The sequence below is a fragment of the Otolemur garnettii genome, unplaced genomic scaffold (genome assembly GCF_000181295.1).
Source record: "Otolemur garnettii isolate 467f Iridium unplaced genomic scaffold, OtoGar3 scaffold00062, whole genome shotgun sequence".
NCBI lineage: Eukaryota > Metazoa > Chordata > Mammalia > Primates > Galagidae > Otolemur > Otolemur garnettii.
In genome coordinates, this window is record NW_003852457.1 from 10601235 (window position 1) to 10626507 (window position 25273).

At 36.9% G+C, this 25273-nt stretch overlaps 1 protein-coding gene across 2 annotated transcripts in view; it reads right to left on the reverse strand.

The window, feature by feature from the left end:
* Nucleotides 1-25273, reverse strand: part of CCDC138 (coiled-coil domain containing 138) — a 128345-nt gene that overhangs the window by 13744 nt on the left and 89328 nt on the right. The window contains exon 13 of one of the 2 annotated variants that reach the window (XM_003792897.3): nucleotides 11678-11854. The exons of the other annotated variant lie outside the window; for it this stretch is intronic. Coding sequence (XP_003792945.1) covers nucleotides 11678-11854 — 177 coding nt within the window. The remainder of the gene's footprint in view (nucleotides 1-11677; nucleotides 11855-25273) is intronic. 2 annotated transcript variants of the gene reach the window in all.

The following is a 25273-nucleotide window of genomic DNA, read 5'->3' on the forward strand; positions in this document are numbered from 1 at the left end:
CATACATACATCTCTATCTATATATCTGAACTAGAGTAGTTCTCAACCCAGTGACTCAGTGCAATTTTTTTATGATAAACACTTTACAACTTTTCATTATCTTGCCTATATTCATAAAGCAATATAACCTACTTATACATATATATATATATATATATATATATATTTTTTTTTTTTTTTTTTTTAAAGACAAAAGGTCTCACTCTGTTGGCCAGGCTGGTGGTGCAGTGTACCATCATTGCTCACTGCAGCCTAAAAATGCTGGGCTCAAGCAATTCTCCCACCAGAGCCTGCCAAGCAGCTGGGACTAAATGTACATGGCACCATGCCCAGAGATTTTTATTTTTTGTAGAGATGGGATCTTACCATGTTGCCCAGACTGCTCTCAAACTCCTGCCCTCAAGTAATCCTTCTACTTTGACTTCCCAAAGTGCTGGGATTACAGACATGAGACACTGTACCTGGCCTACACATATCTCAATATAATGCCCTAATTTATGATTACCTAAATTTTCAATTTCTTCAGTATGTTAACATTTGAGGACAAGTGCACTGTACTTGTAGGATATGAAGTGGCTGGATACACATAATAACCCAGAATGAAAGAGAAATTCCCCAATTGATGAGGAAAATAGGTGAAAGACCATAGGTAGAGTAAATAATGGCTCCCCAAAAGATGCCCACATCCTTATCAATGGAACCTGTGAATGTTAGCTTATATGACAAAGACTTTGCAGATGTGATTAAGTTAAAGATCCTGTGATGAGGGAGATTATCCTGGATCACCTAAGAGGGGCTCTATATAAGCATGATTGTCCTTATAAAAAAGATGAAAAAAGGACATCAGCAGGATGGACGAATAGGAGCCCTGGACTCTCCTTCCCCCACAAACACACTGATTCAACAACTCTTCAATGGACAGATTCTCTTTGTGTAAAATCCGCAAATTTTAGGAGGCTTTTGCACTCCAATTGAGTGTCAAACCAGCTACACTGAAACCAGTAGGACAATTCAGATACTCTACTGCCATAATCCCTTATCCCTGGCATAGTTCCACAGATAGGGACAAAACTCCCCAGCTCACAATTCTTTCCAGGGAGGGAAAAAGGTACCCAATTTCCAGGGACTACCCAGAGGACTGACCTCTGTCCAGCCTGTCTTAGAGCACTGATAGAACCCCGCAAACTCTAAGTACCTACGGTGGTTTGGCTATCGGTCACCCCACACTAACCTCTAGATCAGTACAGAGCAGGCAGGTGAAAAACCCCAAATACCAGCTTTACCTAGAAAGGGAAAGATGTGCACCAGGTGTCCAATGACCTACCTTACATGGGGACTGCCTGAGCACCTAGCTTCATTCTCCTCAGATGCCCTCCTCAGCATCTCTCCTCAGCATCTCAGTCTCAGATGCTCAAGAAATCATCATGTTAGAGATGCCTGGGGGCTGCTAGGAACAAGCAAGAAGGTTTTAAAGGCCCCAGAATCTCTGCCTGGGCTAATTGGTGAGGATCTTCCCCAGAATAAGACTAGTCCGTGAAGACTGAGAGAAGGGACTTTGTCTAATGTGCAGATAGTCAAGAAGAAAAGGAGAAACAGGCAAACAGTTTTCAAAAAAAAAGAAAAAGTTCAATCTCTAGGGATTGACCTCAATAAAATGAAAATATGATTTACCTGATGGAGAATTCAAAAAACTACCACATACTACCAATAAAGTTACACAATAAAAACTTACTTTTGGATAAGGTTATTCACAGAAGCACTGTTTATAGTAGCAAAAGACTAGAAAGAAACCATCAGTGGTGGTGTACTTAAATGAATGAATTTTAATAGAAGAAATTATGTACTAATATAAGATTTCCAAGATAAACTGCTAACAACAACATATATGAGGTCTGACAATTAAGTTTGCAAACTCATCTTAGAAAAAAGGCTACATACCTCAGTGCTGAGTATCACTACGGTCACTTTTAAAGTACTTTCTTGGAGAAGTTATGCACCAATGCCAGCTCCCAGGTCACCCTTCAGAGTAATCCTGGAACACTTTCTCTGGAATGACCATCATAGCTGTCATGGTATGGCACACAAAAATACAATAATGAACGCCACTCAGCAAGACACTGCCACATGTTGACACAAACACAGCTGTGAGACACTGATATACCACAGTTATGAAATCTTACCAACTTGTTTGTACAGTGCTGCCAATTTAAGTCCACGGTGGCAAGTTCACACATGAACTTAACACACTGTTGACTGGCATAGCCATTTTACAAAGAAACTATCCATGTTACCAGGTTACTTGTGACTGGTCCCACTGTGTTAACTGCCAAACCTTGTAGCATTACAAGCTCTGATGGTCATACCAATAAAAGAGTTTCAAAATTGCTCTGAAGGGTGGACTAGGAGCTGGTGTTGGTGCATAGCTTCCCAAGGGAAGTACTTTGAAGGTGACTGTAGTAAGATTCAGCAAAAAGATATGTGGCCCTTTTCCTACGATGAGCTCATGAACTTAATTGTCAGACCCTGTGTAACATGCTATCATTCTTGTGGTAAAAAGGAAAAAATAAGAGTGTGTGTGTTAGTGTGTTGGTTCCTTCCATGGAGGAAAATGGTGACTGAAGCTTTTTCACTTTTGTACCCCTGAAATTATAAGCTAGGTGAATGTGATACCTTTTAAACAATAAATATAATTGTCTTAAAAAAGATCCTTACGTTAAACAGCCAGAAAACGCTTATCTTTTTAAAAAATAAAAATAGTATGTTCATTATTTGTGTATTTATTTGATTTCTCAGCTTTTTCTCCTAATTAGCAGTTTGTATTTCACCCCTCCCCCCATAATATATAATGTTTTCTTCCACAAAATACTGGAATAGATTTCCTCAAGATAGACTATATAACAGAAACCTAAAGCAAGAAGAGTCTTACATCATCTAGCGTTACACAGTAGAAAAGCCAGTCTTATGTGTTAGAAAAAGAGATTCTGTTACTGTGTCAAAATAAGAAATGCAAAGCATTATTAAAGTGATTATGCAACTTTTAAGAGAGCTGTAAATCTAGCAGCATTCAGAGACCAGTATCAAATATTCAGCTACAAGGGCTCATTAAATGCCTCTTAAGTAGACTTCAGAGCTTATGGAAGGAACTGTTAGTTCATCACACTCCCTTGTGCCACATATCCCTGAAGTGGCTGACCAAAAACTACTTCAAAGCCTGTAAGTGCGGAGACAGAAGGGCAATGAATCAATTTTCTTATTAAATTTCATAAAAACTGCCCAGAAAACTCAATTGCCTTAATAAATAATAAAAAATGGTGGTATATAAATATCATGGACTATTAAGCAACAATTAAAAATAAAGGCTTTGCATAAATACATATTAAAAGCTCACAAAATTACATTCAACAAATCAGAATAAAGAGAGAAAGATGAGGGAGTTTTACTACCTAAAATTCCCCAAGTCTCAATGATGGCCAACAAAGCCTTTCATGGTGAGTACTCCCAGCCCTTCTTTTTCTTTCTTTCTTTTTTTTTTTCCAGAATACTTTTTAATAAAAAACTTAAGATAGCCTAGCTTTATTTTACAAACACTAGGTATCGAAACAAATGTATGTATTCATTTTACTTAAAAATTTGGACCTTTTATAAAAGTTAAATGTTATGGTTTAAAAGTTGTTTACCCTTACATAATTCAAACAAATCTAACAACTTTCCAGTTGATGAAAAGGTTTATTTTGGAAGTCAAGTAAGACAACATATGTGTGAGTTCATGATCAGAAAAAGCTTATTATCTAAGAACGTACCAGTTGTGTGACAAATTTGAAAAGATCTTCAACTTCTCAGAATCCTCTCTCTCTAATTTTACTTTAAAGGGGATGAAGACATAATGGTTACCAAAGTTTACTATCAAGATAAAAATGAGGCATTTAAAAACATTGTTTTTAATTCTCTGAAGAAATGTGAAGATTTATAAAATACTTCCAATTCAGATGGTGAAGGCTTTGAGAAAGTGGGAGAGTATGAGAAAGTGGGAGAGTATCTGAGACTAGTTCATAATCTCATAGAGGATGATATAAACTGATAGAATAAAAATTAAGAGACAGAGACTCTAGAGTGATAACAACAGAATACTCCAGAAGTGCCTCACAGAACTATTTAACTATAATAGCTACTCAATAAAGGTGCATAAAATTAAAGTTTAAAAGTATTTAAAAAACAGGCTGGACATGATGGCTCATGCCTGTAATGCTAGCACTCTGGGAGGCCGAGGCTGATGGATCGTCTGAGCTTAGGAGTGTAAGACTAGACTAAGCAAGAGTGAGACTCTGTCTCTCCTAAAAATAGAAAAACTAGACAGGGATTTGTGGTCAGCGCCTGTAGTCCCAGCTACTGAGGAGGCTGAGGCAAGAGAATCTTTTGAGCCCAAGAGTTTGAGGTTGCCGTGAGCTAAGATGACACTACCCAGGACAACAGAGTTTGACTGTTTCAAAAAAGAAAAAAAGAAAAAAGTGACCTTTTCTTTGAACGTCAGGGACATGTGAAATCTCTGTCACAGAACGAATTTTCTCTGTAGTAAGGAACACGTGTTAACAAAGCATCTGAGGGGGATAGAAATGACTTAGACTCCAACAAGACTTTATGGAGAAGAAAGGCAGAATTTATGTCTTAATCAGACAATAACTTAAGGAAGCAAGCAAATAGAAGATGGAGTTTAAGGACACATTAACCACACAGAATAGTGTTTAATTAATTTTGGGGTGAGGAAGAAATTACAGTAGAACCTCTGTAAGAACTAAGGGACTGCAACAAACTAGTCAACATAAGGTTTTAGGCCTACTGTACTGATACACACATATGGTGCATGTCCAGGCTTGAAATTACATCATCTTTAGGAGGTTACAGGTGGTCAATGTAGGGAGGTGGTCAATTATGGAGGTTCTACTTTATTTTAAAAGGTATCATCTCGAGTCTACATTTTGACTAAGTACCAAGGAAATATTTATAATGACTGAAGTTAGAAAATGAAAATAAAGAATAACAAGAACTAATACCCAATGCTGTGTGCCAGGCATTGTTTTAAATGCTTTGCATGTTTTAACACATTTAATACTCACAACTTCCCTATGAGTTAGTCTTATTATTATTATTATTCTCTTTTTACCCAGGAAGAAAAAGGTTAAATAAATTTCCCACCACAGTATTAAGAGGCAGGATCATAACACATATTAGAAAACTGTTAAACAGGATTTGTAGCAGGCATCAACTACCTAAAAGTACCTTGTATGAAAAATTAATTTCACTGTTTCTCCATTTAAATGACCAACCCCCAAAGAAAAGAAATATGTGGGATTTTTTCCTCTAATTCGTCCTTGTTGGACTAGGCTTAATTTCCCTGGAGAGATCTTTCAAACTAGATGTATTTTTATGATCTGTACCATGGAGCAATTACAATACTCAGTTGTGTTACTCAAGTTCACTACCAAAAAGAAAATAATTCTTGGCTTGGCGCCTGCGGCTCAAGTGGCTAGGGCGCCAGTCACATACACCTAAGGTGGTGGGTTTGAATCCAGCCCAGGCCCACCAAACAACAATGATGACCGCAACAACAACAAAAAAAATAGCTGGGTGCCTGTGGTCCCAGCTACTTGGGAGGCTGAGGCAGGAGACTCGCTTGAGCCCAGGAGTTGGAGGTTGCTGTGAGCTGTGATGCCGCAGCACTCTACCCAGGTGACAGCTTGAGGCCCCGGCCCAAAAAAAAAAAAAAAAAAAAAAAAAATAATTCTTCCTCCACCAAAAGAACTCCAAACAACAACAACAACAACAAACAAACAAAACCCTCCAAAACATACAATTTCTTTTTCTTGTGTTTTTCCCTCTAAGAGAACTGGAATAACTACACCATCTTAAAGATACCAATAAACTAGGCAAATAACCATAAGTTTGTTTTAAGTGAACAAGTCAGACTCATTTCTTTGTAACAGTTGTATAGTAAAGTTCAATGTATCAGGCTAGGCAATTAACTGAAATACTGAACCGCAACCTCAAAGAAATGAATAAATCTTGTTTTTTTAACTTTAATTGCTTCTGAAAGCCAGTCTTGCAACATTTTGACAGATTTAATTATGTTACTTTAAGTCTCCAGAGTTCTGAATCCTAAATATAAAAGTTATTTAAATGTGTTTTCTCAAGCAATGACCTATCAACTTTTGATACTACCAATAACCCAAGGCTATTCTCTACTTCGGAGGGTTTCTTGCCTTAGAAAAGTAGTGACACTGGAACCTGTGTCTTCCAGCATCTGGCACTGTTCTTGCCCCTTTTTCCTTTTCTGGAGCAGCACACAAAACTCTTAAGAGGAGAGGTTGAGACCTCATTCTTTAAAAAGAGAGACAACGTGCTGCCAAGAACATGGTATTTGTCTGAAGTGGGGTAGGTAGCCTGACACCCAGGAGGACAGGTTGGTCTTCACAAGGGACCGAACTGCCCTGAGGATCGGAGAGGCCACTGAGGCACTATGAGAAGCAATAAGACATAATCAGAGGCTATTGAGAAGCATCTGAACTCCTTTGAGTTACAAGATACCACAGAGGTACCTGCTGCCCAGGGTCCTGCCAGTGACGCCTATGGGGGGCAGGAGAAGAGCTGCCCCTTCTTTTTCTGATTCTCCTACTGGCTTCCCTACTGTTTCTTGAAAATACAAACCCCAAATACCACACAGCTTTGGCTCTAGCTATTAAATTTTTATTAAACTTTTAAAAATACGTATATGTCAGTTATTAAAAGTAAACCTTCTTTTTGTGCTACCTTATTGATAAAGTTTGGATACTTTCCCCCTTTAAATCTCACATTGAAATTTGATCCCAGTGTTGGAGGTGGAGGCAGTTTGGATCCCGGGAGTGGATCCCTCATGGGGCCCTCCCTCTATTAGTTCCCTGGAGAGCCGGATGTTTAGAGCCTGGCAGTTCTATCTTTTCCCCTTGCTTATTCTCTTACCAGGTGACACATCTGTCCCCCCTTTACCTTCAGCCTTGATTAGGAGCTCCCTGAAGTCCTTGCCAGAAGCAGATGCTATCACATGCTTCTCATACAGTCTGTAGACCTTGAGCCAAATAAATCTCTTTTCTTTATAAATTACCCAGCCTCAATTATTCCTTTCCAGCAAAGCAAAATGGATTAACACACTCATAAAGGAAATTTTCCCATATGAAAACTTTTTTTTTTTTTTGAGATAGTCTCACTTTCTTGCTCTCAGTAGTGTGCCGTTGCATCACAGCTCACAGCAACCTCAAACTCTTGGGCTTAAGCAATTCTTTTGCCTCAGCCTCCCAAGTAGCTGGGACTACAGGCACCCGCCACAGTGCCCAGCTATTTTTAGAGTGGATGACCTCAAGTAAGTGGGATGCAGATTCTCCCTCTTGGGCATTGGAGCTACTATACAAAAAATGCTTGTTTTTTGTTTATTTGGTTTTTTGGAGACAGAGTTTATGTTGCCCTTGGTAGAGTGTGTGGCGTCACAGCTCACAGCAACCTCCAACTCTTAGGCTTAAGTGATTCTCTTGCCTCAGCCTCCCAAGTAGCTGGGACTACAGGTGCTTGTAATGCCTGGCCATTTTTTGGTTGCAGTCGTCATTGTTGTTTGGCAGGCCTGGGCTGGGTTCCAATCCGCCAGCTCTGGTGTATGTGGCTGGCACCCCAGGCACTGCACCAGGCCCATATGAAAACTTTTAACTGAGAAAACAGATTATATATATGTAGGATTCATGACTGGAAACATAAGTTAGTATATATTAGGTTGGTGCTTTGCTGTAAATACATCTATAATTTCTTTTTTTAAGTATTTTTTTAAATTTCAGATTAATATAAGGGTACAAATGATTAGGTTACATTGTGTTAGGTAGAGTTCGAGTTGTAGTTGAGCCCTACGCCCAGGGAGTGTGCTGTATATCCTTACATTGTGCACATTAGGTGAGAGCTTACCAAACCCTCTCCTCCTCCTTGCTCCCATTTCTCTTCCACCCCCTCCCCTTCACTTGAATTTAATTGTGTTTTTCTCTCTTGTGTGGGCATATAGTTGTTTACCTATTAGTTTCATATTAGTATTACATACATTGGATACTTGCTTTTCCATTACTGTGATACTTTACTAAGAAGAATATTCTTTTAACTCCATCTAGGTGAATAAAATAGATGTAAAAAGTCTCCATCTTTTTATGGCTGAATAGTATTTCATGTGGTATACATATACTACAGTTTATTAATCCATTGATGTGTTGATGGCTACTTGAGTTGACTCCCCCTCAACTATAATTTCAGTGAAATTATCCTTCCTTTAGTCTCCTTAACAAAAATGTTGTGGAATGGCAGAATAAATTAAAAACAATACGAAGGGAAGAAATTATGTGGCCCCAATCAAGTAAAATAAACTGCCAATGAAAAATAGTACGGGCATCAACAAAAAAATATGGATATATTCAGAAATAAGTTTTAGATCTATAGCACAAGTTTAATAATGGAGTATGAATCTAAAGTATCTGATAATTCTTTGCTATCTTTAATACATTTCTTACTCATACTCATACACAGAATTTACAGAGAATAACCCAAGTCTACTTCCTTGCAAAATCCCCTAGGATTTTCTCACATTTGGTATTTTCTTTGCATTATACTTACTGGTTGAGCATCCTTAATCTGAAAATCCAAAATGCTCCATATAGTATTTCCCCAAAAACGTCAGATTTTGGAGCATTTTGGATTTTCAAATTAGGGATGCCCCACCTATATAACATGGCCCAACCACAAGCGTGTAACTGTATATACAATAGTATATAACCATTTTCAGAAAAGGGAAAGAAAAAGCTAACCAACATCACAAAAGCCATTTGTAGAAAAAAAGAGGGGAAGCAAATGTGTTTTTTCTGGGCTATTTGGTGGTTTTTTTTTTTTTTCATTAGCAAATGAAAATTGTATATATTTATCAGGTACAATATGATGTTTTAATATCATGTATGAATATATTATAGAATGGCTAAATCAAGATAAATAACATATCCCCTATTTTTTTTATAGTGAGAACATTTAAAATGTACTTTCTTAGCAATTTTAAAGTGTACAATACATTGCAATTAACTGTAAGCATTACGATATACAAGTTGAGCATCCCTAATCCAAAAATCTAAACTCTGATACGCTCTAAATCTGAAACATTTTGAGCACTGGTATGAGGCTCGAAGGTCATGCTCAAAATCAAATTTTGGATTTTCAGATTAAGGATGCTCAACTGCTAAGTATAATGCAAATATTCCAAAGTTAAAAAAAAATGTAAAGGCCTGGCATGGTGGCTCACACCTGTAATTCCAGCCCTCTGGGAGGCCCAGGTGGGTGGATTGCCTACATTCAGGAGTTCCAGACCAGCCTGAGCTACAGTGAGACCCCATCTCTAAAAATAGCTGGCCATTGGGGTAGGCACCTGTAGTCCCAGCTATGTGGGAGGCTAAAGCAAGAGAATTGCTTGAGCACAAGAGTCTGAGGTTGCTGTGAGCTACGATGCCATGGCACTCTTTGGGGAGTGACAAAGTGAGACTCTGTCTCAAAAAAAAAAGGTAAAATCTGAAACACTTCTGGAACCAAGCGTTTTGGATAGGCATACTTGGCTTGTACAATAGACCTCAAGAATTTACTGCTCCTATGTGAAATTTTGTATCCTTGACGAACATCTCCCCTACCTCTACCTCAGACAATTTTTTCCCTCAGCTTTGTAGTTTTCCATATTTCTGTTATTTTTATAATAAAAATAAACTTTACTTTTAAGGAAGTCTGAAAATGTCCTCAAGTACATTATTGCCATTCAACTGTTGAACAGCAGCACGTTACCTGCCGCGTGTTGCGGCACTTTCTAGGCCGCGAGAGAGAATAAACTAAAATAATACAAACTTAAGCCCCTCTATTTAAACTAAGCCTGACAAGAAAAGGAAAGCATTCTTTGAAACAAAAAAAAGACTCGCGTTCTCACACAGCAAAACCCAGATAAGTGAGTAATAGCTTTCAACCACTGACAGGAAAAAGAAACCACAAAGTATTTTTCTAAAAGCAACACCAATAAGTTATTACATGATACATACTCATGCCAAAAATAGATAGAATCCGAAGCCTCCAATCTAAAAATAAAACTGTGTTCATAATATATGTATGGCAAGAAAAGTCCAGGGGTTAGATCTTAATTTATACTCAAAGAAATGCATTTCAGTAGGTTTCATAAAACAGTACCTGTGCAGCTACTTCTCACTTTGGAAAAGATGAAGCTGAGAGAAAGACACAAGTGGAGAAGAAGATAAAACTGCCCTGTCTTACTTTGTCACCCTTCATAGAGTGCGTTGGTGTCATGGCTCACAGCAACCTCAAATTCTTAGGCTGAAGAAATCCTCTTGCCTCAGTTTTTCATTTTCTTTTTTATCAGTAAAGACCAGGGTTGGGGCTCGGCGCCTATAGCTCAACCGGCTAAGGCGCCAGCCACGTACACCTAAGGTGGCGGGTTCGAATCCCCAGCCCGGACCCGCCAAACAACAATGACGGCTGCAACCAAAAAATGGCCAGGCGTTGTGGCGGGCACCTGTGGTCCCAGCTACTTGGGAGGCGGAGGCAGGAGACTCGCTTGAGCCCAGGAGTTGGAGGTTGCTGTGAGCTGTAATGCCATGGCACTCTACCCAGGGGGACAGCTTGAGGCTCTGTCTCAAAAAAAAAAAAAAAAGACCAGGGTTGGGGGGGGGGATTTCACTCTTGTTCAGGTTGGTCTCAGACTTCTGAGTTTAAGCAAACCACCTGCCTCAGCCTCCCAGAGTGCTAGGATTACAGCCATGAAACCACTGCGCCTGGCTGAGTTTTTAGTTTTTGTTTTTCTTGAGATGGAGTCTCACTGTGTTCCCCAGGCTAGTCTTGAACTCCTAGACTCAAGCTATCCTCTCATCTCAGCCTCTGGAAGAGCTGTGGCTACAGGCATGCTATAGAAGGAAAAGGGAAGAAGCCAGACCACAAAGGAAAAGGAGTTATTTAAGCAAAATGTCTACTTGATACAAGACAAGGGGGCTGTATGAGGTTCAAAGACCAATGTCAGTAGAAGCAAAGCAAAACACTGATATTCAGCATCCCTGTACTTAACTGTACTCAACTAGAGACCAACAGCAGCAAGTTAAAATAACTGGTTATGCCAGTATAAAAAGCCAAAGAAAAAACACCACAGTCTATAAAACATTACAAATAGGAATCAGAGTAGCCACACAGATAATAGCCTAAGTTCCCCCTCCCGTCTGTAGTTGAAGAGGCAACAACAGGAATACGTTTGTGTCATTATTCTCACTTTAGGTAGAGATATATTTGATGACCTCACTCCTTCTAAGCAAACAGGGAAGATGTGATTATATGTGTCAGAACAATGGGATGAAAGAGAACAGAGAAAGAGGCTTAAATGTGTAACATTTGCAGTGCACACGTAACAAATGACTACTGGAAATAGTGAAAATCTGAACAAAGGAGTGATGTTATTAATGACTCACTCACACAGTTGTCAACAGTATTTTTAAGCATTTAAATTACAAATGCAATAGTGTCCGTGACCACATTCAGACAAATGAGAATAGAAAAATCATCCCATTTACATTTTTATATGTATATAAAACTTAAAACTTACTAGATTCCACTGTCATCTGAAGCAAACTATCAATGACATTGGATAAGAGTCCTTTACTGGATATTCTTAGGTGATTCAGTATTACTGGAACAGTGTGATATTTCAAAAACAAGAGTTTTCCTTCATCTGTCTTCAAGTCCACACACAGAGAATCAAATGCCTGAGCCAGGTAATCAGCTGAAAAACAATACGTAAAATTAACTACCCCATTAATTCTCTGACTGGGAATCATAAACAGAAGGTAAAAAAGGAGTATTATCACTTTAACACGTTCAACAGAGAAATAAAACTTAAAAGATAAGACATCATAGGCTAAATTTAGATTCTAATTAATTTGTTAGAACCCAATGGGGAAGAGGAGAAAAGAGGCAGTATGTTAGGGTAAATTTCATTTAGAATTTTCATAGTTTAACACATATTTATTAAGATAACAAATAAGCCCCGTTTCTTTGTTATACCAAGAAAGAAAACCAATGACTAATAGTAAATGCCACAGATGTTTATTTGCCACGTGTGATAACTATAACACACTCCCCCAAATTTAAACAGCATTAGTATTTCTATTTTATAACAGCTTTCTAAGATTACATATATTTTTTGTTGCTGCTTTGTAAATGTTTACCTATTTCAAAATGTAACTTTATATAAACTTGCTAAATGGATTTTAAACAAGGATTTCCATCTTCTAGTAAAAATCAAGCATTAGGCCATTCAAAGATAACTTCGGAGGAATGAATACGCTCTGCTGTGTTATTTTTCATGATACAACTGCCATTAAGATGGCAGCAAGATTTTACCAAGGCCAGTACTGTAAGGATACCTGCTAGATCAGAATCCCTGAACTTTCTTTTCTTTTCTTTTTTTGATACAGAGCCTCAAGCTGTCGCCCTGGGTAGAGTGCCGTGGCATCACAACTCACAGCAACCTCCAATTCCTGGGCTTAAGGGATTCTCTTGCCTCGGCCTCCCAAGTAGCTGGGATTACAGGCGCCCACCACAACACCCGGCTATATTTTGGTTGTAATTGTCATGGTTGTTTGGCAGGCCTGGGCTAGATTCGAACCCACCAGCTCTGGTGTATGTGGCTGCTGCCTTAGCCTCTTAAGCTACAGGTGCCGAGCCAGAATCCCTGGAACTTTTTTAAAGATGGCCCACAGATGATTGGGAAGCACTAATTTAACCAGAAATGAAATGTTATGTTAATTGCATCATTATACTTGGATACATCAAACAATCCAAGTCACTACTCTTACAATTTTACATTATGCTTTTAAATGTATAGTATTCAAGTTTTCTAAAACACTTTTAAAATACTATGAAGGAATAAAAAATCATTCATGTTCTTCAAGCAATAGTAAATTAATTTTTCTACTGAGATTTCTGTTTAAAGGAGAAGGCTTAAGAGTACCTTGAATAACTGAAAGTATGACAGCATTACCATATTAAAATTTACTGTCTTCTGGCCTCATGTTGCTTTTCTTCTTTGCTGTTTCAGCTTATAGAAACAATAAACAATTTGAAACCCTAGTTATTAAGAATGAGAAGTTGAAAATAAATAACTTGCTTTGAAGTTAATATACATATGGAAGAATTCTGAGAAATTAAGATGTGCCTCTGGATCAATTTATAGACTATTCCATTTTTATTTTTCATAGTTTAGTTCAAGGAATGAATACTAATATTACTGTACTTAATTTTATAGTTAAAAATGTTGCAAATGTTTATTAATTTAGGCTAAGAAAATTAGCTAGATTCTCTTCAGATTTGCTTTTTTTAGAAACATTTTTTTTCCCCATAGCAACACATGTAGAAGAATATAGATGAATCCTGACTGCAACTCTTTACAGCAACAGAATTTTTATCACAGCACCACCTACTGTACTTGACACAAATTACTTCATGTCTTATGAATATCATCTGACAAGATTAAATGAGTTGAATGCTATATGGCATTTTAAAAAACAGATTGAATACTATATAATTCTTTTTAAGTATGCAGGCGTAAAATTGCCCTTTATTAATCTGGGGGGAAGTAAAAATGGTATTTGGTTATTTCTTCATGAGTGACTTTATTTTTGAGATAATTCAGAATTACATTCCCATTTTTAATATCCCTAATAAAAATGGGAATGGGAAAATTTTCAAAAAACAAGACCAATTTAACTTAAAAAAGAATATTTTTAAAAATTTAATTATAGATCATATCAAAATTGGTGTTCTTATAAATACATTATATAGAGTCTTAACAGTGTTCTCACATTCAAGTGCAATCTTTCTATTTCTTATCAAAAGTCAGTATATTGATCTTAACAAGTAGTAAATAGTGCTTTCCATTATTCAGTTTATATGGTAGATCAAAAGACTAGAAAGTCGTTGCAGCAACTCCCATCAAAAGGTAGATCCTACTGCCCACCCTTTGAATCTTGGCTGACCGTGACTTTAACCAACAGAATGCAGCAGAAACGATGTGTGAGTTAGGACTTTGGGCCTCAAGTGGCCTTGAACCTTCCACTCTTCAGCTAGATACTTTTCTGCCACTTGTAAACAGGCCCTGTTGAGAAAGGCCAACAAAGAACAAGAAAGCCTAGCTAAGTAAAACCATTCAACTGAGCTAAGCCAAAATTACTGAGCCAGAGAAGTGAGCTAGTAAATAAGATGATGGGTTTTTTATATCATGAAGTGTTTGGCTTATTATGCAGCAAAAGATAACTCATGTAGTCTAACGATCTCAATTCTAAGTAAAACCAATATAATAATTAATAATGATGATAGTGGCTAGCTTATTAAGAACTATATTCTAGACTTTTGCTAAACCTTCATGCTAATCTTAAAAAAAAAAAAAAAAAAATTGGGCTCGGTGCCTGTAGCTCAAATGGATAAGGTGCCAGCCACATACACCAGAGCTGGTGGGTTCAAATCCAGCCCAGGCCTGCCAAACAACAATGACAACTACAACCAAAAAAACCTACAACCCACCACTGTTGTGGTGGGCACCTATAGTTCCAGCTGCTTGGGAGGCTGAGGCAAAAGAATCACTTAAGCCCAGGAGCTGGAGGTTGCTGTGAACTGTGATGCCACGGCACTCTACTCAGGGCAATAGCTTGAGGCTCTGTCTCAAAAAAACAAAAAAATCATAATGTGAACAGAAAAGTGATCTTCTGAATGACATACAGCGAGTAGTGAAGCTGAGATTTCCAACCTTAGTTGCTTGACCACAGTGCTGAAGTTCTTTACTACTACATTATACTGGCTTCCCACCAAATCAATGGTTCTTGGTTTCTGAGACTGGCACTAATTCCCTACATTTCTCTAAGCCTAAAGTCTAAGTGTATAATTAAAAACCACACAAATCTGCATAAGGTGGGGGCCAAGTGGGAAAGGACAGAACTATTAAAGCACATATTAAAAATATACATAAGCGTATTTTTGAAGAAAGTGATCCCTAAACCAAGTAACTATCAAATAAAATCCTATGACCTCTTTTAATAATTACATATAATTTAACCTAAAGATTAGTGCGTACATATGGAAGGATTAATTATAATGCTTTCACATGAATTCCGACAGTAAGGGACACTGAGAAAGCTCTGAAATACATAAAAATTAAGAAACATAAAATCATTTTGATTATTATATTTTCTCAGAATAATGACCATGAAACTCTATGCACTTTTGCATTTTTGCAAACCATTCTTGAAAACACTCTTCCCACTAATTTTCTTTAAGTGTTGTAAGCTCACTTTTGTAGCCATCAATGGCTTTTTCAGGGCTGGAGAATCTTCCATCATTCAATTTTCCACTGTATGGAACAGGAAATAATCCCATGGTGTTGGGTCAGGACTGTAGGTTGGATGAATCATAAGTCAAACCTCTGTGGACTCTAGGAACTGAATGGTGATGTTGGCTCTGTGTGTGTGGGGTGGGGTGGGAGTGGGGACACATTGTCATGGTGCAAGATGGTCTCTTACAGTTCTGTCCTTGGCTACCATTCTTAAAGCTTCCCCCCAATTTTTGGTAGGCATATTGTCATGTACCACTGAGAAGTAATAGTCCTTTGTTCCTCTGAGGAACAGTTGTGACATGACCGCTTTTGGAGAATAAAGTTGCCACCATTTTCTTTCTGACACTTCAGGCAACTTCACTTTTGTTGGTGGATTTTCATTGGGAAAGATATTCACACTGTTGACTTACCCTTATTCTCTGGCTCAAACCATAAATCCAGGTTTCATCGCCAGCAATGTCAGAAACACATCTAGACCTGCCTCCATCAAATCTGACCAGTGTTTCTTCACACCATTCAACACAGATGCACTTTTGTTCATCTGTCAGGGTGTGAGGCACCATCAGAATGAAACCTTCCTACTCGAAGATAATCGTGCAGGATTTTATCACTGCTGGTGATGTAATCTGTAGTGCTGCTTCAATGCAGTTAAATGTCACTTGATTGTTTTCTTGAATCTTTTTTTTCCATAGCGGTGATGTTTTCCTCAGTCACTGCAGTTGCCAGATGCCCTCTCCTCTCTTCACCTTGCAGTTAAGTTCAGCTTCTTCTAAATTCTTAAAACCACCAAAAAATTGTCACAAGGGAAGGAGTAAGGTCCCCCAAAGCCCACTGCAAACACTCAAGGCTTTGAGACTCTTAACCTACTTTTTTTTTTTTTTTTTTTGAGACAGAGCCTCAAGCTGTCCCCCTGGGTAGAGTGCCGTAGCATTACAGCTCACAGCAACCTCCAACTCCTGGGCTCAAGCGAGTCTCCTGCCTCCGCCTCCCAAGTAGCTGGGACCACAGGCGCCCGCCACAACGCCTGGCCATTTTTTGGTTGCAGCCGTCATTGTTGTTTGGCGGGTCCAGGCTGGGGATTCGAACCCACCACCTTAGGTGTACGTGGCTGGCGCCTTAGCCGGTTGAGCTATAGGTGCCGAGCCCTTAACCTACTTTTAAAATCATAGAAAATCATCACGGGAAAGTGTCTCTTTCCAGCTCTGTAGCTGACACCACCTGAGTGCTGCGGACTGAAACAAATGAAACTTCCAGTGACAATGATGAGCCGGGCAAGGCAAAACCTGCACGGGCTAATCAGAAAGGACGCTGTGACTATGTTTCTTGGAAGTGAAATTAATGGAACATAATATCTGTCTGGAATCTTTCGTAGTGACCTTTGGATAACAGGTACTGTCTTCATGATGATGCTGTTAAGGGCCCAATATTTGGGATCAAGAAAAATCTGGGTCTATGATATTTGTGAAAATGGTAATGTTACCCACCTCATAAAGTTACTGTGGGGAATAAATCTGAAATGACCAAGTACAAAGATAAGAACATTGTCAGCAACAGAGCAAGAACTCAGTTAATATTCATTTCCTTTACTATTCCAATCAGGGGTTTGTCAGTTATTTATCCTTTATGATTATTACAAACAGCACATTAATACCTTTGAACTTTTTCCCTTGTAAATTATTTCCTGACAATAAATCCCATGAAAGGTTATGATGTATTTTGGTGGGGCCCACGAGCAGAAAGCCCTTCAAAACTATTGTAACTTGCAATACAAACAAAATTGTGCCTGTAACCTCTCAGGGACATATTATATTTGATTATTTTACTTCTATGCGTAATAGATGAGGTTATCTTACAGTTAGATTTTGTTTCAGAGATTCAGCATAATCAGGTGATTAAGTATGGAGGCTTTACTTCTCTACACTGCAGTCTCATTTGAAAAACTGAAATATTAATAATACTGACATCTCATAACCTTGTTGTAGGAATTAATGACTTAATATACATAAAGCACTTAGCCCCAAACATAAGAAGTGTTATGTGTTTATTCCTTCTTTGGTTACTTCAGGAAAGAATACGTTTTTAGGAAGTGGTATGTTACATAGTAGGATAATCATCACATTGAATTCCATAACGGCATGAATGTATTTATGATCTATGTACAAATGACTTAATAAAAAAAAAAGAGAGTGAACGTTAAAAACTGATGGAGCTGGGTTAAATTAGATTCTGTCAAATACTGGTTGTATAACCTTGGGCACAATTATCTAACCTTTGTAAACCTTGTCATTGATGGGGGATAATAAAATTCAGACATAATGTATGAAGGGCTTAGCATTACAGGGCCAAATTCACACTAGGTAGTATTATGTATGCTATTTTTTATTGAACAATCTATTCAGTATAATCAAGTATTATCTCTACAGATCAAGCACTTAATATTTATTATAAGTATTATCCAGCACATTTATCCTCCTTTGTTTTTTCTACCAAATTTATTAATCTTGTAATTGATATTTCTCTTATAAACAGAAAGCATATTAAGTCTATTATAATTTAAGAGTTTCCTTGTGTTTAAATGTTTAATTCTCCCAGAATTTACTGTAGTGCCTAAGACAGTAAACTAAATTTTATTTTTCTCATTCTCCTGGTGGTATTTACTAGCTCTGTTAGTTGGCTTTCTTTACAACATCACAAAATTATACAAACTGAGATCCAACAGCTTCCTTCCAACTTTCAGCCTACTCAACCAGCCTCCTGGTACATCTAACAAGGCAGGCAGAAAACACAAAATCAAAAAGGAATCAGCTTATCAGCTCTGGAATTTGACTCTGATGTGAATTTGAAGGCACACACCTTCTTTCCTCGTGTTCATTTCTTCTCCCTCAAACATGAGGATAGAAAAAGCACTCCTTGGGGTAACGTGAATCTTCAAAAGGTATTACAAAGGTACTTCATGAACTGTAAGACAGGACTCCTCAAATTGTCTTCCTTAAAAAATCAGTCCTGCATACTGAATGCTCTTCCACAGAGAGTTTGAAAGTTAATAAGTTTGGGAAATGCTGCATACAGTATATTCAAGTTTTAGAGATTTATAATACCCATTAGGACATTAAAGTAATGAAATTATTAAATTTTACTTATCCTAAAATTTCCCAAACACTTTAAACTACATACCACAATGACCCCTCCTTTTTTCTTGAGGCGCATCTATTATTTAGCCCACAGAGATGTTTTCCCATGGAACGGACCGCCAGGATGCACAGTGCAAACAAGCAGACATATTTTTAAAAGTAGCTACCAAAGGATCTGGGGCCTCTCTGGGTTCCCACTCTTATTTCCCATGGAAGCTGGCACAGATTTTTAAAAATCTCCGATTTTAAAAGACTAATTCTAAACTTTTCAAACACATAGAATATAGAGAAAATGGTGTGAAGAACATCCACGCTATAAATTTAACAGCTGTTAATATTGTGCCATTGATACTCTTTTTAGAAAAGAAATAAAATGTTAGAGAAAAAAAAGAATTGAACAACAATTAATAACGTGTTTGTCATAAACCGGGAAGTTGGGGATGGTTTTACAACTTTGATGTACCACTTCATCCCTTCAGGGGCTTTGCCAATTAATCAAAACTGGGAAAAGATGTTTTCATGGAGGGTGGTAATTTCTGAATACTACATAGGCAATCCTGTAACTTTTTCAAAATATACTTTACTATTTTAAAAATGTATTCTTTAGATTTTTAATAAGATACCAAACCAGTTAATTATATTCATTCTGAAAGTCTGGTAATGTTTTAACTAGTTTTTCAATTTTTATTCCATCTCCCAAAGCTAATCTGATACTGAAGTAGACCTAAAAGATTTTTTTCAACTACCATTTGCATATTAATACCTGTGGACTCTGCTAAGTGATTTTTAAAAGAGCTTTAAAACATACTTGTAAATGAGTTCTAGGTAGTTTCTTCACTGTTTAATAAAAATGTTTTAAAGTCATTTTCATAATGAGAATGAACATCTCAATAATTTTTCAAAGTAGGGAAAAATATCAATGTATATGTGTTTTAAAATGATAAACTAATGAAGCACTTTTCAGAAATAGACAACAACAATAATAAAAAGTCTAACTACAGCCTGTTGGAAGTTGTCTATCTTCTCATGAAGACTTGTCCAAAAAGGCTATAGGATAAAGAAATGCTTATATTGTTTTGTAAAGAGGAATCACTGCCTGAAAAGCAATTTAAATTAAAAAAATTAACTTAGAAATTTGAAAAATATCGTAAGAAAAATAGATGAAATAGTCAAAAGTTTCTAGGATGGACAAGATATACCATTAAGTGAACTCTGTTTAAAGCCTTTATTATCAATTATCATAGAAAGCTTAGAATTCACTCAATAACATCAATACAAATAAATTATAGACAAATTGCAGAATGAAAACAGTAAATTGTAGAGCAGCATGGTTTGTTGTAATTGGAATTTTTTAAAAAGAAGATAAACCCAAAGTAATGCTGTGTTTTCTAGAGATTCATTTGTAGGTACACAAAATTTTTAAAAATCTAGAAAAAAGTACACCAAAATATTACCAGAGATTCTCTCTGCAGAGAAACACAGAAATTTTTATGGGGGAGAAGGGAAGTAAGTGTGTAAGTATTTTGCACACTTTTATTAAAAAATAGATGTTTTTATTACTTGTGTAGTTGAGTATTTCTTTTTTTTCTTTTTCTTTTTTTTTTTTGAGACAGAGCCTCAAGCCCTGGGTAGAGTGCTGTGACATCACAGCAATTTCCAACTTCTGGGCTTAAGCAATTCTCTTGCCTCCACTTCCCAAGTAGCTGGGACTATAGGCACCCACCACAACACTCAGCTATTTTTTGGTTGTGGTTGTCATTGTTGTTTGGCAGGCCCGGGCTGGATTGGAACCCTCCAGCTCTGGTATATGTGTCTGGTGCCTTAGCCACTTGAGCTATAGGCGCTGAGCCATGGTAGTTGAGTATTTCTAAAAAGATTTAAAAAATATAAATATCTTGCTCTAAGATGGTGCCTGCAGCTCAATGGGCAGGGCACTGGCCACAAATACCAAGGCTAGTGGGTTTGAACCCAGCCTGGGCCAGCTGAAACAACAATGACAACTGCAAAAACAACAACAACAAAAATAGCTGGGCATTGTGGTAGGCGCCTGTACTCCTAGCTACTTGGGAGGCTGAGGCAAGAGAATCACTTAAGCCTGAGAGTTTGAGGTTGCTGTGAGCTGTAACACCACAGCACTCTACTCAGGGTGACAACTTGAGACTGTCTCAAAAATAATAAATAAATGAATAATATAAATGTCTTAAAAATTTATAAATGTGGCCAAGCATAATGGCTCATGCCTGTAATTGCAATACTTTAGGAGTCCAAGGCAGGAGGATCACTAGAGATGAGGAGTTTGAGACCAGCCTAAGCAAGAATGAGACCCATCTCTACAAAAAACTAGAAAAATAAGTTGGGCAGGATTGTGTGCACCTGTAGTCCTAGACACCTGAGAGGCTGAGACAGAAGGATTGCTCAAGCCGAGGAGTTTAAGGTTGCAGTGAGCTATGATGACTCTGGCAAAGGCAGAGTCAAGAAGCAAGAAGACCCTATCTCAAAACAAATAAGCAAACAAACAAAATATATAGATGCATAAAAACCTCTAAGAATGGTTATCAAAAATTTCTGATATGGAAACACTAGATGAGTTAGAATTCTCTCATCACACTTATTTTAAAAATTTCAGCTGAATTAAAGACATAAATGTAAAACATAAGAAAAAAAGGCTTTAAGAAAATTTATAGGCTCTGCGCCTGTGGCTCAAGTGGCTAAGGCACCAGCCACAATATACCTAAGGTGGCGGGTTCAAATCCAGCCTGGCCCTACCAAAACAACAATGACGGCTGCAACCAAAAAATAGCCAGGCGTTGTGGCGGGTGCGTGTGGTCCCAGCTACTTGGGAGGCTGAGGCAGGAGACTTGCTTGAGCCCAGGAGTTGGAGGTTGCTGTGAGCTGTGATGTCACAGCACTCTACCCAGGGGAATAGCTTGAGGCTCTGTCTCAAAAAAAAAAAATTATAATATAGTTTGTAAATAGGAAATTCAGAAATCATAACAAATATACATTATTTAACTAAATAAAAATTTAAAATTTTGGTTTTACAAGACAAACCATAAACAAATGAAGGACTGACAAAAGTTTGCAACACAAAGGACAGAGAAATCATCAAAAGAAAATAAATCAAGGGTATGAGACGGACATTTATAGAAGAGAAAATGCAAATTGTCCAAAAATATATAAAAAGATCAAGGGTACAAGTGAATCTTTCTAAAAGCAGAGTATGAACATTTTAACTCAGTAACTAAGAAAATGACATGAAGGTTATGTTAACCAGTTTGATGAGAGATTTTCAAAATGTATATGAAAACAGCACACTGTACCCCATGATTGCATTAATGTACACAGTTACCCAATGAGGCTGACAGATGTTAAAAATAATATTTTATGTATAATACATATAACATGTATTACCAAAGGGACACAATAGCTATAGTCTTTTTGAGAAGGAATCTAAAAAATTTGTTGTAATTTAAAATACACATTTTCTTTCATGTATCAGAGTAAATTCAGTGTATCTAAAAACAAGTTTTAATGCATCAGGATATGTACAAAGATAAGTATTGCATCATTATTCGTAGTGACAAAAACAGAAAAAAACTGGAATATCACTGATAAGATGGTTAAAAAACTGATCCCTAAGATCAGTGAACAACAAAAATTTCAAAAAAATATTAACTAAATTAACTAAGCAAAATATATTAAAAACAAGGAATTAGATCGATATGGATGGACCTGGAAGTGAAACAGAGGAAGCTGCAGAGGATATAAATCAGGCTATTCAACACCGAAGAGTTTCCTGGAGAGTGGTGCATACTTACTTTTTCTTTCATTCATAAATAATCACATCTTAAAGATTATTAGCACGTGCATTACTATGTTTTTTAACTTTTCTGAAGTATAATTACATACAAAATATTTCATATATTTATAGTTCAAAATTTGGTGAGTTTTCACATCTCAATAATCAGGAAAAATCCATCACCCCCCAAAGCTTCCTCAGGCCCTTTCCAATCCCTCCCTTCTTCCAACACCAGCACTTATCCCTAGTAGGTAATCACTGATTTGCGTTCTGTTATTACAGATTATTTTGCATTTCCTAGAATTTTATATCTATATGGACATAATCACGCAGAATGTTCATTCTTTATCTAGTTTCTTTCACTTAGCATAACTGAGATTCATTCATGTTGCTGCCAATATAAAAGTTGGTTACTTATTATTGCTGAGTTGTATTCCATGGATAATACGGTTTGTTTCTCCATTCACCTGTTGATGTACACTGGGCTGTTTTTAGTTTGTGTTGTTACAAAAGCTGCTACAAAGGGGCTGTGAACAAGTCTGTGTGCGTATACACACTTTCATTCCTTTTGGGAAAATGGAAATGGGAGTGGAAAGGATCAATCATACAACAATTACAAATCATGCAATAATTAAGTTTTTAAAACTTTTTTAAAAACTGCCAAAGTGGTCTCTAAAGTGCTGATACCATTTCCCATTCCTGCCAGCAATGAGTTCCAAGATACTTTAAATCTTCACAAGTATTCGGTTAATGCCAAATCAGGGCTTTTGGTGCACTCATCACCAGAACAGTGTACATTGTACCCATGGAGTAGATTCTTATCCCTCAACCCTCTTTTTGCCTCCCTCTTCTTAGTTTTCAATGCCCATTACACTACTCTAAGACCCCATGCATGCACATCCCTCATTTAGCTCCTAGCAGAAGGTAGGATCATTTCCTATTTGTTTTTCCATTCCTGAGATACTGCTCTATGTGACCTTTAAGATCAATTTATCGATTTCTACCTAAGAGCCTAATGGGATTTTGATTGGGATTGCTTTGAATCTATAGATCAATTTGTGGAGATTTGACATCTTAACAATATTGAATCTTCTGACCCATGAACAAGGTGTATCTCTCTATTTATTTAGGTCTTCTTTAAATTCTCAGATTACTACACAGTTTAAGAATATGCTACATCTTTTTAGTCTGGAAATCTGCATAGAATGCTTGGTAGAATTCAGCAGTGAAACTACATGGGCCTGTAATTTTCCTCAAGAAGAGTTTTGTAACTACAAATTCAATGTCCATAATAAATAATAAGTAGTACCTTCAGGTTATCCATTTCCTCTTAAGAAAAATTTGGTATTTTATACCTTACGTCTCCATTTCGTCTAAATTGTCAAATTTACAGGCATCAAATTGTTTAGACTATTCTCTTATTTATTTTTAATAGAACCCCTAATGATCACCCTCTTTCATTTCTGATATTGGTAATTTACACTTTTTTTCTTACTCAGCTTGGCTGAGTTTATCAGGTTTATCAACTTACCAGTCTTCTCAGTAAGAGCTTTGGTTACACCAATTTTTCTCTATTATTTTTCATGTTTTCCACAGATTTCTTTTCTTATATTGATGATAAAACCTCTCAGCTTATGTTGGATTTAATTTGCTACTTTTTAAAAAAACTATTTAAAGGCATTTGATGCTATCAATTTCCTTCTAAACACTATTTCAGCTACATCCTACAGATTTTGTTAGGCTCTTTTTCATTTGGTTAAAGATAGTTTCTAATTTTTCTTTTGATTTCTTCTTTGGCCCCTTATATAAAAGAATGTTATTCAGTTTATAAATACTTGAAGACTTTTAGATATCTAGTAATTATTTCTTATTTAATCCCCTTTTGGCCAGAGCACACTTTGTATGATTGGAATCTTTTAAAATTTGTTAAGATTTGCTTTCTGGCCCCAACTATGGTCTATCTTATAAATATACTATGTGCACTTAGAAAGATTGTGCACTCTGCTGCAGTTAGGTGGGTTGTCCTATAAGTACACCAAGTTGATTGACAGCACTGTCCAAGTCTACTATTCCTTAATCACTTTCCACCTACTTGTTCTATCAATTACTTAGGAATGTTAGAACTTCTCATATTATTGAGGACTTATTCTTTCAGTTTTATCAATTTTTGCTTGAGATTATTAGGTACATAAAGATTTTGGATTATGATGTTCTCTTGATGAACTGACCATTCATCATTCTGAAATGATCCTCTTTATCTCTGAAGATAGTTTTTAGAACCTTCTTTGCTTACTAATAAAATAGTGATGCCATTTTTCTATTCAATAGTGTTAATATGGCATACCTTTTTCCATTTGTTTACTTGTAATCTATTAGTGTATTTATATTTAAAATGGGACTCTTGTAGGCAACATATAGTTGAATGCTGTTTTTTCATCCAATTAGATCAGTGGTTCTTAACTTTCCTAATACCCTGATGTATTTTCATTGTTACAAAGGGGTCACGACCCCCAGGTTGAGAACTGCTGAATTAGATGGACTCTGCCTTTTAACCAAGGCCTTTATCTCCTTTGTCAGCATATTAGTTATACATTTTTAAATCAGTTGTTTTATGTTTTAAATATAGGGTATCCATAAAGTTTATGTGCAGCTTTTAAACTTAAATACTTTTAAGTTATAGCAGTCTACTTTTCAAATACCATTTCAAGCATAAGAAATTTACTACACTGAACTCTATTTTGGCCCAGCTAGACTTTATTATGTTGTTGCCAAAACATTTACTTCTATGTATAAGCTCCACAGTTCAATATGCTGCTGGGGGGCAGCATGGACGAGACAGACATAAACAACTGCCTAGCCAGGTGTGAAGGCCTGGGCAGATGGCAT